The 14,373-nt window shown below is 40.7% G+C and overlaps 1 protein-coding gene across 1 annotated transcript in view; it reads right to left on the bottom strand.

Annotated features, from left to right (window-relative positions):
- The window catches only part of CFAP61 (cilia and flagella associated protein 61), a 286,840-nt gene that overhangs the window by 166,533 nt on the left and 105,934 nt on the right, over nt 1-14,373 (bottom strand). Inside the window, exons 11-12 of the mRNA XM_058563317.1 lie at nt 12,833-12,872; nt 10,037-10,176 (exon numbers count right to left, since the gene is read on the bottom strand). Of these exons, the coding sequence (XP_058419300.1) occupies nt 10,037-10,176; nt 12,833-12,872 (180 nt within the window). The remainder of the gene's footprint in view (nt 1-10,036; nt 10,177-12,832; nt 12,873-14,373) is intronic.

The following is a 14,373-nucleotide window of genomic DNA, read 5'->3' as shown; positions in this document are numbered from 1 at the left end:
TCTTCTTCTCCCATGTGGTAAACTCTTGTCTCAAAGGTCAGAATTTATCGTTTTTAATCAGACTGCATGCATAACAAAATAGAAAATCATACATAAAAGTAGAAGGACAAAGATTTAACAGTTAATTTTGCAACCCAACTTGAATGAATGAATTGTTTTAGACACCTAGAAGAGTATGTTTGTGTGTAGTCACTCAGCCTTGCAGAATATAGGGCAATATTTTGACGCCAATAAATTAAAACAAAATGACGAAAAGAAAAGAAAGTAATTTGAGTCTTGCTGAATTCCAAAGGAGTGATCTATGTAAAAGAAACATAAAACAATTCAATAGTCATTGGCATTTCAGTTTAAGCCAAAAAACAAAACACAACAATAACCACAAAATAAGCCAAAAAACAAAACACAACAATAACCACAAAATAACGTTTTCTATTGAGTTCTATTTAAGGAGGCTGATTAAAAGCACCAGAAGGACCCATATCACTAAAACAGTCTCAATGATGACACAGGCCTGAAATAGGTATAATAGTGACGTGCTAGATAAAATGACAACTGGGCATGAGTGAGTCACCCACAGGAAAGCAAATAAAACAAAACACTGAGGGGAGGAATCATTTAAAAGCCAACTGCCTAAGTGCATTTTTATTTACTGAGCAAAGCTGACAATTGGTGGTATGACTCAACTTAGCAGTAAATATTTATTCATAGAAAATAAATTCTAGCACAATAAATATTAGTTGGATGAATAAGTTTGAAACAGATTCCTCCAAATTAAAAATGGCAAGTTTCAGAAAAGTGTAGTTTGGAAGGGCAGGAAGATGGAATGAGTGGCCAGTTCACTCAAATGTGTCCTCCACTCATGAATAAACAAGAAGAAGGAAAAGCCAGTGTGAAGGCTAAGAAGGGCACACAGGAGAAAAAGGAGAAAGAATCATTTACGTGATGTTCTAACCTCATAGTAAGTTTGGAAACGTCCTAGAGATTACTATATGAAGTAAAAAGTGCTAAAAAGCATCTAGTTCATACACATTTAAAGTTAATTTAAAAATTAACATAAATCCTAGGAAAGGTTCTCTTCTCAAAGACCAGCAGTCATTAAGTGAAATGAGGGGAACCTCTGGGTGGCATTTGTTGACAGAAGAGGTAGACATCACCAACAATTGAAAAATGATTTGTCCCAGTGCTCACCAGCACGGCCAGAGGGCAGATGACAGACACAAATATAATTTCCCAAGGGAAGAAGAACGAGATTGGGTGGGAGACCAGAACATGAGGTCACAAAATTTAAAGTAACCAAACTTAAGAGCAAGAATAATCCATCCCAAATGTCAAGAGAAGTGAAGCAAAAAATGGAAGAAAACAATATATTTTAAAACCACAGGATAACAAGAGTAGGTGTCAAGGACCTGTGCCCTGGCTGTGCCCACATGGCTCCCTCCCTCACCTCCTTCCTCAAGAGGTCTTCCCTTTGCACCCCTGCACCCCTGCATCTCTTATCCCCTCATCTGCTTTACTCTTCCCATTCACCCTCATCACTTACATAATATATATTTTATCTTTCCTTTAGTGACGTCTTTCTCCTCTAACTAGAATGCAGGCCCCATGAGGGCAAGGATCTTTGTCTGTTTGAGACAAAGATCCGCTTCCCCAGCACCTGGAATAGGGGCTGGCACACAGTACGCTGTCATGTTGTGCACTGGATGAAGGAGGGAGGTTTGCTGGGGTCCCCAGGAGAGAAAGCACATGCCTTTGGCCCGCTCTCTCTCCCTCTGCAATGGTGCACGGATGTCAGCCCGGAACCCAGAAGCCATTTTGCTAATGTGCTGGAAGCCAAATTCAGGCTGGAACTGACACTGGGGAAAGCAGAGTGGAGAAAAGAAAGAAACTCAAACCCCAAAGATTCAAACTCTAATGCCTTGCCTATCTCCAGAGCTCCCAGTTATGTGAGTCAATAAATGCCCTACAGTTGAAGGCTTTTTTTTTCCCCCTGGGGAAGATTAGCCGTGAGCTAACATCTGTGCCAATCTTTCTCTATTTTGTATGTGAGTTGCTGCCACAGCAGCGCTGACAAGTGGTGTAGGTCCACACCTGGGATCCAAACCTGCAAACCCAGGCTGCTCATATGGAGCGCGCCGAACGTAACCACTACACCACGGGGACAGCCCCTGAAACCATTTTGAGTTGGGTTTTCTTTTATTTCCATCTGAAAGCATTCCCACTGATAATTTAAGTTTTGAATTTTAAAAAGACAGCTTGAGAAAAACACAGGTTAAGGGGAGGGTGTGTATGAAAAGACAAAAATTAGAAAAAGATAAAAGAAATTAAAGCATTGCTTTGTATAAGTAGATAAAAATCCATAAGACTGTCATAGTTCATATATTCTTATAAAATCTAGCCCAAGAGTTTATTTATGCAATATGGATGGACCTTAATACTTGGACTGAACCAAAAATTACCAGATAACAAAAGGTTTAAAGTAGGTGTGGCTTACATGTTTACAGAAAATCTGTATTTGGAGGGGACACAGAATCACAATTCTTTTCTACCAAATGATATATCCATAAAAAGCAGAAGCACTACCAGTGCTTCTCAAACTTTAATGTGCATAAAAATCAAGTGGAGCACTTGTTAACAACACAGACTCCTGGGCAAACACAGAATCAGAAGGCCTGGGGCAGGCCTAAGATTCTGCATTTTAGCAAGTTCTCGATGGATGCTAATGCTGCTGATCCATGGGCCACACTTGTAGTAGAACCAAACAGCATATGAAATACAGAACTCTCCTTGAGTAAAGGCAAGGTAACTTTGAAAAGGGAAGCCACATGCTATGGGGCAGGACGGTACAAGATGTCGTGGTCCATGATGGCCTTGTGGAGCTGCCAGCCACCCCTGGATGGTCTTCTTTGACATCAGGGACGAACAAACCCTTGTAAGTCCCCACCGACTAAAAGCCAAGTGTTAGTCCCCAAGACACAAGGGGTGCGTGTCACAGAGCCCCAGCACATAGGGCCCTGGCTGATAAGGGATGCCGGTGCTGCGCCTGGACCCCTCCTGCACCCTGGCTGAGGTGCCAGTATGGGGGAGCGACTATGAAAACATCCCAGAACCTTTAGAGAAGGTTCTCCTGGGGGAGACAGGGCAGAAAGGGAAGGCCCTGTGAAGGCAGTGCCACCTCAGGGAAAACTGTGCCAGGGACCAGGTCAAGGTGACAATTGGTCTTTTTTGAGGTCACTCCCACATTCACATTTCTGAACTTCATTTTGTGAGACAGGAAATTCCTCCAAATTCACTGTTTAACAAATGCAGCTATCTCTGGGACATAAGGCTGTGAGCCTGTCCCTCCTTCACATTTTCGCAGGAATGTCTTCGGGTCAGCTGGCCTCCTGCCTCTCACCCGGCTGCATTCTGCTGTCTGAAAGGGGTGCGGGGGTTTGGGCGTTAAAAGAGCAGAAGGAAGAAGGCCGTTCTCCACATCATATTCCCTTTAGGAACTGAGCAATCCTGACAGGCAAAACCACCATTTCTAACTTTAAATGTGTGATTTCTCTAAAAAGATCTTTGTGCTTAGAATTTAAAGTAAAGAATTGGAGGAAAGATCTAAGCTTTCTCTAGAAAACAAATGGCCCGCTGTCACGTCCACAGAACGGACATCCCTGACGGCGACAAACATGTAGATTTTGAAGGATGTCTTCTCCTACACGACCGGGCACACATTCTCCAGCGGAAAGGGTCATGGGAACAAGAGTAACAGCCAGAGCAGCTACAAGAGCCCACGAGCTGAGACCCAGGGGTGGGTGGCGGTGGGGTTGGCGACAAAACTCGCAGAGGGACAAGCAAAGTTTCCTGATGAGAGCTCACATGGGGACAGCGACAAAGATCGTGATTTTCTAAAGGCACGAAAACTACTTCAGGTTGCAAGTCTTTAATTTCTCAGAAAAGAGCCCAAGTGTGCATGATTTGCTCCAACTTTATATGTAAGTTATTAAAAAATGAAGCCGACATTGAAAACTGTTACAAAGAAAAACCAGGACCCTGCTGCAACCAGAACTAATTCCCAGACAAGTATTGAAAGACCCATCATTTTAAAAAATTAGAGTTAATTTTTAATAAAAGTAATACATGTTCATAGTAAAAAGAGAGAGTGTGAGACAAAAGAATATGAATGAAGTAATTAAGGCACCGAGAACGAGGCCACTGCTACAGCCAGACCCGGAGCCACTCCTAGAGCCAGAGTCGTCTGGTTGTCCTCCATCTCCAGTGTGTATTTACTCATAAAGAGCATCCCAAGACATAAGAAAATGTCACCAATGCACTCTACTTAACAATGCAGAGAGCGTAAAGTACATTTTTATAAAAGTTCTACTTGAATAATAATAAAATTTAACATCTCAGTGTATATAAAATTAACTACCTTTTCTATTATAGAAGTAATACATACCCATAATTTTAAAAAATAAAACAGAAATGAACAACACAACTTAAAAATGAGCAAAAGATCTGAACAGACACTTCATCAAAGCAGATATACAGATGGCAAATGAAAATATGAAAAGATGCTCAACATCATATGTCATTAAGGAGTGGTAAATTAAAACAACAAGATACCACGACACACCTATTACAATGGCAAAAATTCAAAACACTGACAATACCTAATTAACAACATGGTGAGGACGTGAAGCAACAGGAACTCTCACTCATTGCTGGTGGGAGTGCAAAATGGTACAGCCACTTTGGAAGACAGTTTGGCAGTTTCTTACAAAACTAAACACACTCTTACCATACAACCAAAAATCACACTCTTTGGTAGTTACCGAAATGAGTTGAAAATTTACATCCCCACAAAAACCTGCACACTAATGTTTATGGCAGCTTTATTCATAACTGCCAAAACCAAGATGTCCTTCAGTAGGTGAATGGATAAATAAACTGTGGTACATCCAGACAATGGAATATTATTCAGTGCTAAAAAGAAATGAGTCATCAAGGCAGGAAAAGACATGGAGGAACCTTAAATGCATATTACAGAGTGAAAGAAGCCAATCTGAAAAGGCTGAAAAGGCTACATGCTGTATGATTCCAACTATACGACTTTCTGGAACAGATAAAACTATGGCAACAGTAAAAGATCAGTGGTTCCCAGGAGGTAAGGGGAAAAGATGGATGAGTAGGTGGAGCACAGAGGATTTTTAGGGATTTTTAAAAACTACACCGTATAATACTATAATGATGGATACGTGTCATTAGACATTTGTCAAAACCCACAGAATGTATAACACAAAGAGTGAACCCTAACATGTACTATGGACTTTAGCTGATAATGATGTGTCAGTGTAGGTTCACTGATTGTAACAAATGGTGTAACTCTGGTGTGGGATGTTAACTGTGGGAGAGTCTGTATGAGGGGGTGGGGAAGAAGTATGTGAGAACTCTCTGTATTTTTCTGCTCAATTTTAAAACTGCTCTAGAAAGTAAAGTTTATTAATTTAAAAATATCAAACAGAACCACTAGACACAAAGCAAAAAATAAGTTGCCATCTACACCCCAACCTCCTGGTCCTGCTCCCTAGAGGCACATAAGATTAATAAAATCCTGTCTACCTTTCTAGAACTTCTGCACATACGTAAGACAAAAACTAGGTATGATGGTCCCACAGTATCCTTTTCCCTCTTCTTCCTTTTAATAATTGAATCAACTGAGTTTTTGCTGGGCACATGCCCAACCTACTAGCGACATATCCCCCAGCGTCCCTTGCAGGTAGGCAGGGCCATGCAGCCAACTTCCTGACTACAGGATATGAGCAGAAGTGATGCAAGCCCCCTAAGGGGAAAGTGCTTCCCCTCCATTCCTCTCTCCACCCTTCCCCGTGGGCTGAAATGTGGCTGTGGTGCTCTGGGCCAGCTCCCACCATGAAGAGGACAAGAGCCCCCTCTGGCAGCAGTTCTAAAGCTTTGTGTCCCATGGGCCCCTCTGACAGTCTGCTGATGCCAGGGACCCCTTCTCAGACTACTGTTTTTAAATGTGTAAAATACAAGATAACAAGTTATATCGAAATACAGTCATCAAAACGTTAAAAAATGTTACCGTAATATCTGTATCTCCTCATTAATGCATTAAATAACAAGTCCTGGTCAAGAATAAAATAACTATTGAAATTTCTAAGTAGGATGAGCATACACATTTTGAGATTTCTGCAACAAACACAACATGGTATGAAAATATCCACGATTTCTACTGGTTACAAAGTCATGGTTTCCGCTAACATTTGTGAGGCCTGTGGCTCCATTCACAATGGAAGGACACACTCAATTTCAACTAGAGGTTAGTAAGATAGAGATAGAGTTTTTCCCCGCATCCAAATTCACAGAGCCCTGACTCTGTCTGCAGACGTTCGGTCAATACCCTTGCTCTACAGGATGGTGGAGTGATAAGAGAAGGAAGCTGGGTCCCTGGACAACCTCGTGGGGAAAAAGCTGCTGGTCTCCTTAGAGGCCCTGCTCACGGCTAGACTGCTGTGTGATAGAGGTGGGACTTCTGTGTGGCTCAAACCATCGCATTTTGGGGTCTTTCTGTTACAACAGCTTAGCCTAAGTGCTAACTGATACACAGATCTACTTTTTAAAACATTAAATGAGATTGCACTGAAAACAGAGTACAGAGAAGCAATATGTGAGGTGGTCATGAGTTGGCTCTGGAGGCTAACTGCCTTAGCTCCAATTCCAGCTCCACCATTCTCTGCATGCGTCCTGTGGACTAGCTGCTTAACCTCTCCGAGTCTGTGTCCTTGCCTGTAAAATAGGGATAATAACAACAGTACCTCACTAATAAGGTCACTGTGAATATTGACATATGGGAAGCGATTAAGAAAGTGCTTGGAACACTATGAACCCTTCATAAATGTTAGCTATCATTACTGTTATTACTATTACTGTTACTGTTTAGCTCCTTGCTTTTCTCACCATCCTAGACATCAATCCATAGAGGATATATAGATCTGTTGTTATTTTTTAAAAATCTGCAGAGTAATGTACTGAATGAATATGTCAAAATTCATTTAACCAGTCCCCAATTATAAAGTGATGATTTAGGATGTTTCTCAAAGTTTTACTTAAAAGGCTAAAATATCAACTATAGAGAAAGCTCTCTGAAACTAGTCCACTAATCCCTTTATCATAAGATTTTGTAGCAACTTTACTGAGGTCCAATTTATATAAAATAAAATGCACCCATTTTAAATGTACAGTTTGATGAGCTTCTTAATATTTTGTAAGAATGAGACTACATGTATAAGACAGCTTGAAAAAGTTAAGTTATAGAAAATGCAAGGTATTGATATTATTTCTATAACAGATATAGTGTTCACTTTCTATTGATCAAGATGGTCCTGTCCTGAAACATAGCTATGGGGAGCAGCTCAATTGCCCAATTCTTCAGCAATGCTCCCAGATTTGTGTCTGACAAGGCACCCCTCCACCACCAACCCAAGCTTTGGGAACAGACCTAAGCAATGCCAACCAGTAGCGTTGGCCCAGCGATGGGTTTGAGGTCAGCACAGGAGCCAATCTGAGCCAATGAGATGCAAATAGATTCTTATGTCAGGGCTTCTGAAGAGAAGCCTGCCCACCACGCTTTTCCTGCTGGACTTGGAGTGACAAAAGGTCTAAAGCTATTCCACCCATCCTGCAGCCACTGAGGAAGCACCGGTCCGAGATGGGGTTGACGTGGAAGAGACAGACCAAACAGGGCTGGCTTTCCGATTAAGCTACAAATGAAACCAGCATCGCCCTTGGATTCCTCACTTTGCTCTATGCACTAATAAATTCTCCAGTTACTTAAGCCAATTTGACAGGTTTCTACCACTTGCCAGCAAAAGAATCCCAGTAAATATTCAAGCCTGGTATAGAAAAATTCCAAAATTTAGGCAATGCAAGGAAGGAAATTAAAGATCATCCACGATGCTCCTACTGCCACCCAGAGGCAACCATTGACCATCTCCAATGTTGCAGGCCAGCTTCCCTGGGAGGCAGCCTCACACAGAGATCTGCACACTGGAGGTTTATTAGGGTGAGCTCCTGGGACCCTCCACATCTGTGGAGAGTGACAGAGCAGGATGAGGCAGAGGGAGAAGTTGGGCTGCAAGCAATGGGGTCACAACAAATGCCTATCTGATTCCAGGGGGAGTTCTGGCCCTGGGAAGACCCTTCAGAGTTGCCCCTCCTTGAAACAGAGAGCTGCTGGCCCTTTATACTGCCTCTCCTCCCCCTCTCCACACAGACTAGTCATTAGAGGTAGGCTGCCCTTGGGAGGGGCAGACCTCAGGCAAAGCCCTTCTCTTCAGTCCCGGGCAATCTACATTGTGGGGGACCCAGCTTCGAGCTGCTGGCACTTGCACATCCCATAGTTGGGAAACGAGTTCTTGAGTCCTGAATGAGAAGGGTCTGGGCGGCGCACCACAGCATCCAGTGCATCTACGTGTCTCCTTCTAGTCTATTTTAGTCATGTTTCTTACTTTCTTTAGAAATTTAGTCATATTTAAATGCTGTTTTATATACTGATATGTTTTTAGCCTAACATTATATTTCTGAGTATTTTCCAATCATTAAGTATTCTTCAAATGAATTGTTAACATGGTTATAGATTCCTTCATATAGGTACCATAAAGTACTTAAACATTCTCTTACTGTTGGACACTTAGGGTATTTCCAATGTTCTTTAATCCTCATACATAAACTTTTGTTTGCAGCTGTGCAACAAGTTTCTCAGAATATATTTCTAGGAGTGGAATTAAAGGGTTAAAAGATATAAACTACTTCAGCGTTCTGGCCAAATTGTCCTTTGAAATTTCATGTCAATTTACATTCTGACCAGTGCTACATTTGTCTCCTTAGAACAGAATGTTTCTATATTTTAATTCTTGCCTATTGACCAAAAATGATGTCTCATCCTTGCTTTGCTTTCTTTTCCCTGATTAGCAATAAGTCTGAAGATTTTTAAATATCCATTGATTTTTTGTTTTTCTTCATATGCAAACAGTCTGGCCATTTTTTTGGAGGTGGGGGCTAGTTTGTCTATTTGGGTATTAAGTGGTCTTCTTATGTATTTATTAAAACTCTCTATATATTAAATATACCAAACTTGTGTCTGCCATATTTGTTAAAAATATCCTTCCAGTAGTCAGCTGCATTTTAATTAAATTAGGATGGTTCAAAAACTTTGCATAGTTAAAAAAGATCTTAATTTTTTTCTTCCATGTTCTAAAAAGATCTTCTCCATCCTGAGACGTGATAAAGATCAATCTTCCACACTCCTTGTCTAGTACTTGACATTCTTCCTCAGGAAAGCTTCCTCTGACTAGGCTGAATCTCCCAATGATACATATTCATAGTACCACATACCCATTGCTGGTATGTCCATCACAGTTGCAGGTTTACATTTATGTCAGTGTTTATAAGCTTTGAAAGGACAGGGAACACATCTGTATGTTGTTCACCATTTTATTCTCAGAATCTGGCACAGAACCTAGCACTGTAGACATATTTTCTAATTTTTTATGTTTTCAGTATTTACATTTAACTTTTCAATCACCTGGAAATCTATTTTACTGTAGAAAATGAAGAACGTTTCTATCTTTATTTTGTCCCACCATTTACAGAAGAATCTTTCCTTTTCCCACTATTGTGACACAAATTTTGTCATATATGTATGTTTATACACATACATACACTAAATTCTTACTATATTAGGGTCTGTGGTAGGACTCTTTCTTATGTTACTTTGTTCCCTCCATAGAATCTGTCAACATGGAATTGTTTTGATTATGGTGGGGTTATATTATGTTTTAATCTCTGACTGGACAAGTAACTTCCCAATATGACTCTTTCCCTAAAAATATTGGTGAAAATCACTTGATCAAGCCCTCCACCAATAAGATAATTTTTTAAGTAAATCATTAAATTAAAATAGAAGGGAGTTCCTTGCTCCCTTCTCTTTTTTAACTTCCTGGATTGTCTTTTGGGCAAATGTGTGTCTACTTACTTGAGCAACCCAGCTCGGTGGAAGACGTAGAGGTCCTGCTCCAGGGTGCAGTTGTTGAAGGGGACCAGCTTCACGAAGTTCTGGATGAGGACAAACTCAGGGGTGAGATGCGGCAGAGAAATGATGCAGAAATTCTTGTCCTAACGTGATTGGAGACCAGGACACGTGGAAAGAGAAGCAGAAATCACTTATCACTAAACAAATTCCTGCTGTAAAACGCTAAAGAAAACAGGAGTAGAATGTGTAAAGGAGAGGGGATTCAAGTTAAACTTTCCTAGGATTTGGAAAGTAATCATACAAAATTCAGGGGGATAAGCAACTGCAAGAAAAAGGAGAAAATATCTGTGAGTCTGACTAAAACCTGAATAAATGAGTATTGTGAACAATGGGACCCACTCAGCATAGGTCTTTAGGGGAAGTAGATTTTTAAATTAAGGACATTTGCATCTGCAAATTCACTTGCATCCAGGAGTAAATGAGGCAGCATGGTGTCATAGCAAAGGTTGTGGGCTTACTAAGTGATATTGCGCCAGCCACGGTCCCTTCCTCTGTGAAATGAGAGGGTGGTGCTCCAGGGCTTTTCTGCTCTAAAATACTGTGACTACACATGAACAGATGTCTGTGTGTTTTATCATGACATGATCCCATCTGGGTGAACAGATCTAAGGACATGTTTAACCGGGGCAGTGGGTTTAGTTAGCAGACACAGGGGGATCCGCATGTCCTGATGGTTGCCACTTACCTCTAGATCTGCACTGTCCAATATGGTAGCCTGTAGCCACATCTAGCCACTGAGCATTTGGAACATGGCTAGTGAGACTGGGGAACCGAATTTTTAATTTTATTTCATTTTAATTAATTGAAATTTAAAGACTGATAGTTCAGTTATTGGAAAAGTTTTATGTATGTTTGGAACAACTTGGGTATACAAATCTACTTATTCAACTGTAAATTTTATGAAATCTAAATGCAGATCAAGTATTTCTGATGAAAATTTAGTGCCTGCATTGAGAGGTGCTGTAAGTGTAAAATACAATGGATTTCAAAAACTGAGAAAAAGAATATAAAATATCCCATTAATAATTTTTCATACTAATTACATGTTGAAATGATTAAATTTGGGGACATACTGAGTTAAATAAAATATATTTTTTAAAATTGATTTCACCTATTCCCTTTTATTTTTTTTAATGTGGCTGCTGGAACATTTGGAATACTTAGGCAGCTCGCATTCAACACGTATCGACAGCACTGCCCTAGACCGTCCGTGCTGCACACATCCCACTTGACCCTCTGCCAGGTGCCTGCAGAAACAGCCTGATCTTCCCAGAGCTAATTTGTCCCTTTGGGATCTCGCCTCCTCCTGAACCCTGTGAAGGCATTACTTGTGCTAATCCAAAACCCTGGGGACATTTGTGCAACCCAAAGCAGTGAATCATTGTTTGACCTTATCTTCCTTCTTTCTAGCAAAATAACACAGCTCCTTTCAGGGAACTTTAGAGTCAAGTTGTTGAAATACTCAAGCTGAAAATAAGGATTGGGTGCCTAGTCTCGGTGGGCTTCCTCTGGGAGGAGGAGACTATAATGAGTTACTTCGACTTGGATTTGAAGGATTAAGAATGAAGTAATGAAGGTATTTTTTTTCCTGTCTCCTCATATAAAATAGAATTAAAAAGTAAATACGTCTTTTACCTTTCTAAAGCCAGCATTGCTTTTTAATGCTGAAGATCTGCCTTTACATGGACTTAAAACAGGAATGAATTAAACTTAGTGAGATTACTTTGGGGCATCTCTGAGGGAAACCAGCTTTGTAAATTCTACCTCAGGGTAATCTACATTGCCTTACAAGCTTTGAAATGCCGTAAAATTAATTCAAAAAAATTACGATGGAGAACATTATTGCAAGCCTTCATTACATTAACAAAATGTGGAAGTACAATCTATGATCACATAGCTCTCAGGCAACATAATTAAACCATATTTGTTTTTTGCCTCAGTATAAAGAGTACCAAGGAAAAATAAAACAACAGATATTTTGCTTGTAATTAGCCAACTGAAGAAGTACAGTAGTTGATTTGACTTAACTGATAGGCTAGCCATGACAAAAGTCTTTATAAAAATCCATTTTGTCCCTCAATTTCTTCCTTGCCCACTTTCTTCCCTCTAATAAAGTGATAAGAGGTTGGTTAGCATCTCCATCCCTTAACCTTAACAATGAAACAAAAAAGGAGGAAGAGGCCCGGGACACTCGGACTGAGATATCTTGTTTGCACTTGAATATCCGCTGGGGGCCCATTCACCAAACGAGACATAGTGGGTTTTGCTCCTCCTACACATCAGGCACTGTGTCAGGCAACGCCAACCAGAAAATCAACCGCAGGCTCCCACTTTCCTACCCTCAGAAAAGCAATATAATGGCTTCAGAATTCTTTGAGTAAATGCAAGCTATAAAGTAATACAATAGTCTAATTCACTTTAGTATGATTTCTGACATTTTCATGTACTACCAGCATTTTATTAATAATTTGATTCTAATAAAACACTGGTAAAGCTATCTCTAAAAGAAATTATGCATTGAAAGAAAACTATTAAAACAGCATGACTGAAAAATTAACAAAAATAACAACACTTTCTATTTTTAAGAGTTCATGACATGTCATTCAACCTTATTTTCAGAACACAGAGCAGTTCAAACCTCAACACTCATAGCATTTTAATTTTTGGACACTGAATATGGCATTTTACTTTTCTAGCTTACAAAACCAATTATATTACTCAAAATCAGCATGTACTTACAGGAAAAAGACTGAAAACAAAATTCATCAAGTCCAGCGACCTATAAAACAAGACAGTAAGCATTGTCACTGACCTGCAAGCAAATGCAGCATCAGTGTATAGCTAAGAGATTTATGGCTCTCTCCCAGTCGGGCAGTGATTAGCCAAATACAGTCAGAATTTGTGTCTAGCTGAGCACTAATCAGTTGTAGAAGTCATAAGCTTCATTGTCAGTAATAAAGTATGTTTCTAGAACTTAAGGTACTATTATAGCAATTGATAACCTCTGCACACTCAAAAAGCAAGATACTCCTGCTGTGGACATGATCTCTCCCTTCCTTTTGAGAACAGCTGGGGGGAGACAAGTGCATGTTACAAGCTACCCTCATCTTTTTCTCTTTTATATGCAGAAGATTTTCTGACCAGCTGCAGATGTATATTCACAGGCAAACCATATTGGGTCATCGAATTTCTGTTTGAAAATTCAAAAATCACATTCTAAGCACAATCATATCTGAATGTACAGCAGAAAATAAATATACATAACAAATCTAGAAGGGTTTACAGGCTTTTTAGATGTCTACAATATAATTAGAATAGAAAGATTTCCCTTTTCAGCCTCCAAGATTTCCAACGTAATCAAAAACTTAAGAGGAAAAAAGTACAAGAAAAACATGGTTCTCAGTGAGGCTGGGAGACTGGGAATGTGTTTAAATATCCTCTAACAAGGAAATGTCCAGCAGCGCTCTTGGTCATCTAAAAGATACTCCGGAACCTTCAAGTCTATCAAAATGGACCAATCTTTTCCTCTTCAAGATTGTTCTGTGGACAAAATGGCGGAATAGGTGGGCATCCTAAAGGAGACGTGGAATGCAGGCACTGAGGGCAGGGGCTCATATCCAGACCACAGGTGGCAGCCAGCACTGAACACATGGGTGCTCTGGGGGGCAGGAAGTGGGGGGACTTAGTGGTCTGGTGGGCACCTGGGCTTTGTCTGCCTGGCACCACCATGCCTCCTCCTTCCAGCAGCTGCCCTGGATTGTTGTGTGGTGTCTTACTAACCCCCCTCTCACATTATGTTTGGGTGAGGCTCCAGCCCCACATTGAGGTGGGAGCATGAAGCAAGAGACTAAATCATCATTATGGCCAGCCTGGCCCTGCCATCAGCTCAGGAATGAGCACACAATCCCATCAGGCCCAGTGGGGCTTTGGCTGGAAAGCTGGGCCCAAACCAGACTGTCCTCCTCATTAGCTTTTGGTGCAGAGCCTGAGCCCACTGTCTGCTCTCTTGGTCCCAGGTGGGGACACTCCTCTGAGAATGGGGCCAGCAGCAGGGAACCAGAGCTGGGAGGCAGAGAGAGAAACTCGGTCCTTGATGGGGTTATCTAAGTCCTGGATGAAGCCATATTGAAAATCAGTCCTACAACTGGACTTATCCTCCTTATATGAGATAATTATTCCATTTTTTCAAAACCAGTTTGGGTTGGATTTTCTGTTACTTGCAACCAAAAGACTCCAGACAAACAGCAACCTAAATCCAAAGTCCCCCCAAAACGTAAACC

The sequence above is a fragment of the Diceros bicornis genome, chromosome 19 (genome assembly GCF_020826845.1).
Source record: "Diceros bicornis minor isolate mBicDic1 chromosome 19, mDicBic1.mat.cur, whole genome shotgun sequence".
In the NCBI taxonomy this organism is placed as follows: domain Eukaryota; kingdom Metazoa; phylum Chordata; class Mammalia; order Perissodactyla; family Rhinocerotidae; genus Diceros; species Diceros bicornis.
This window is presented reverse-complemented; position numbering and strand designations above follow the sequence as displayed.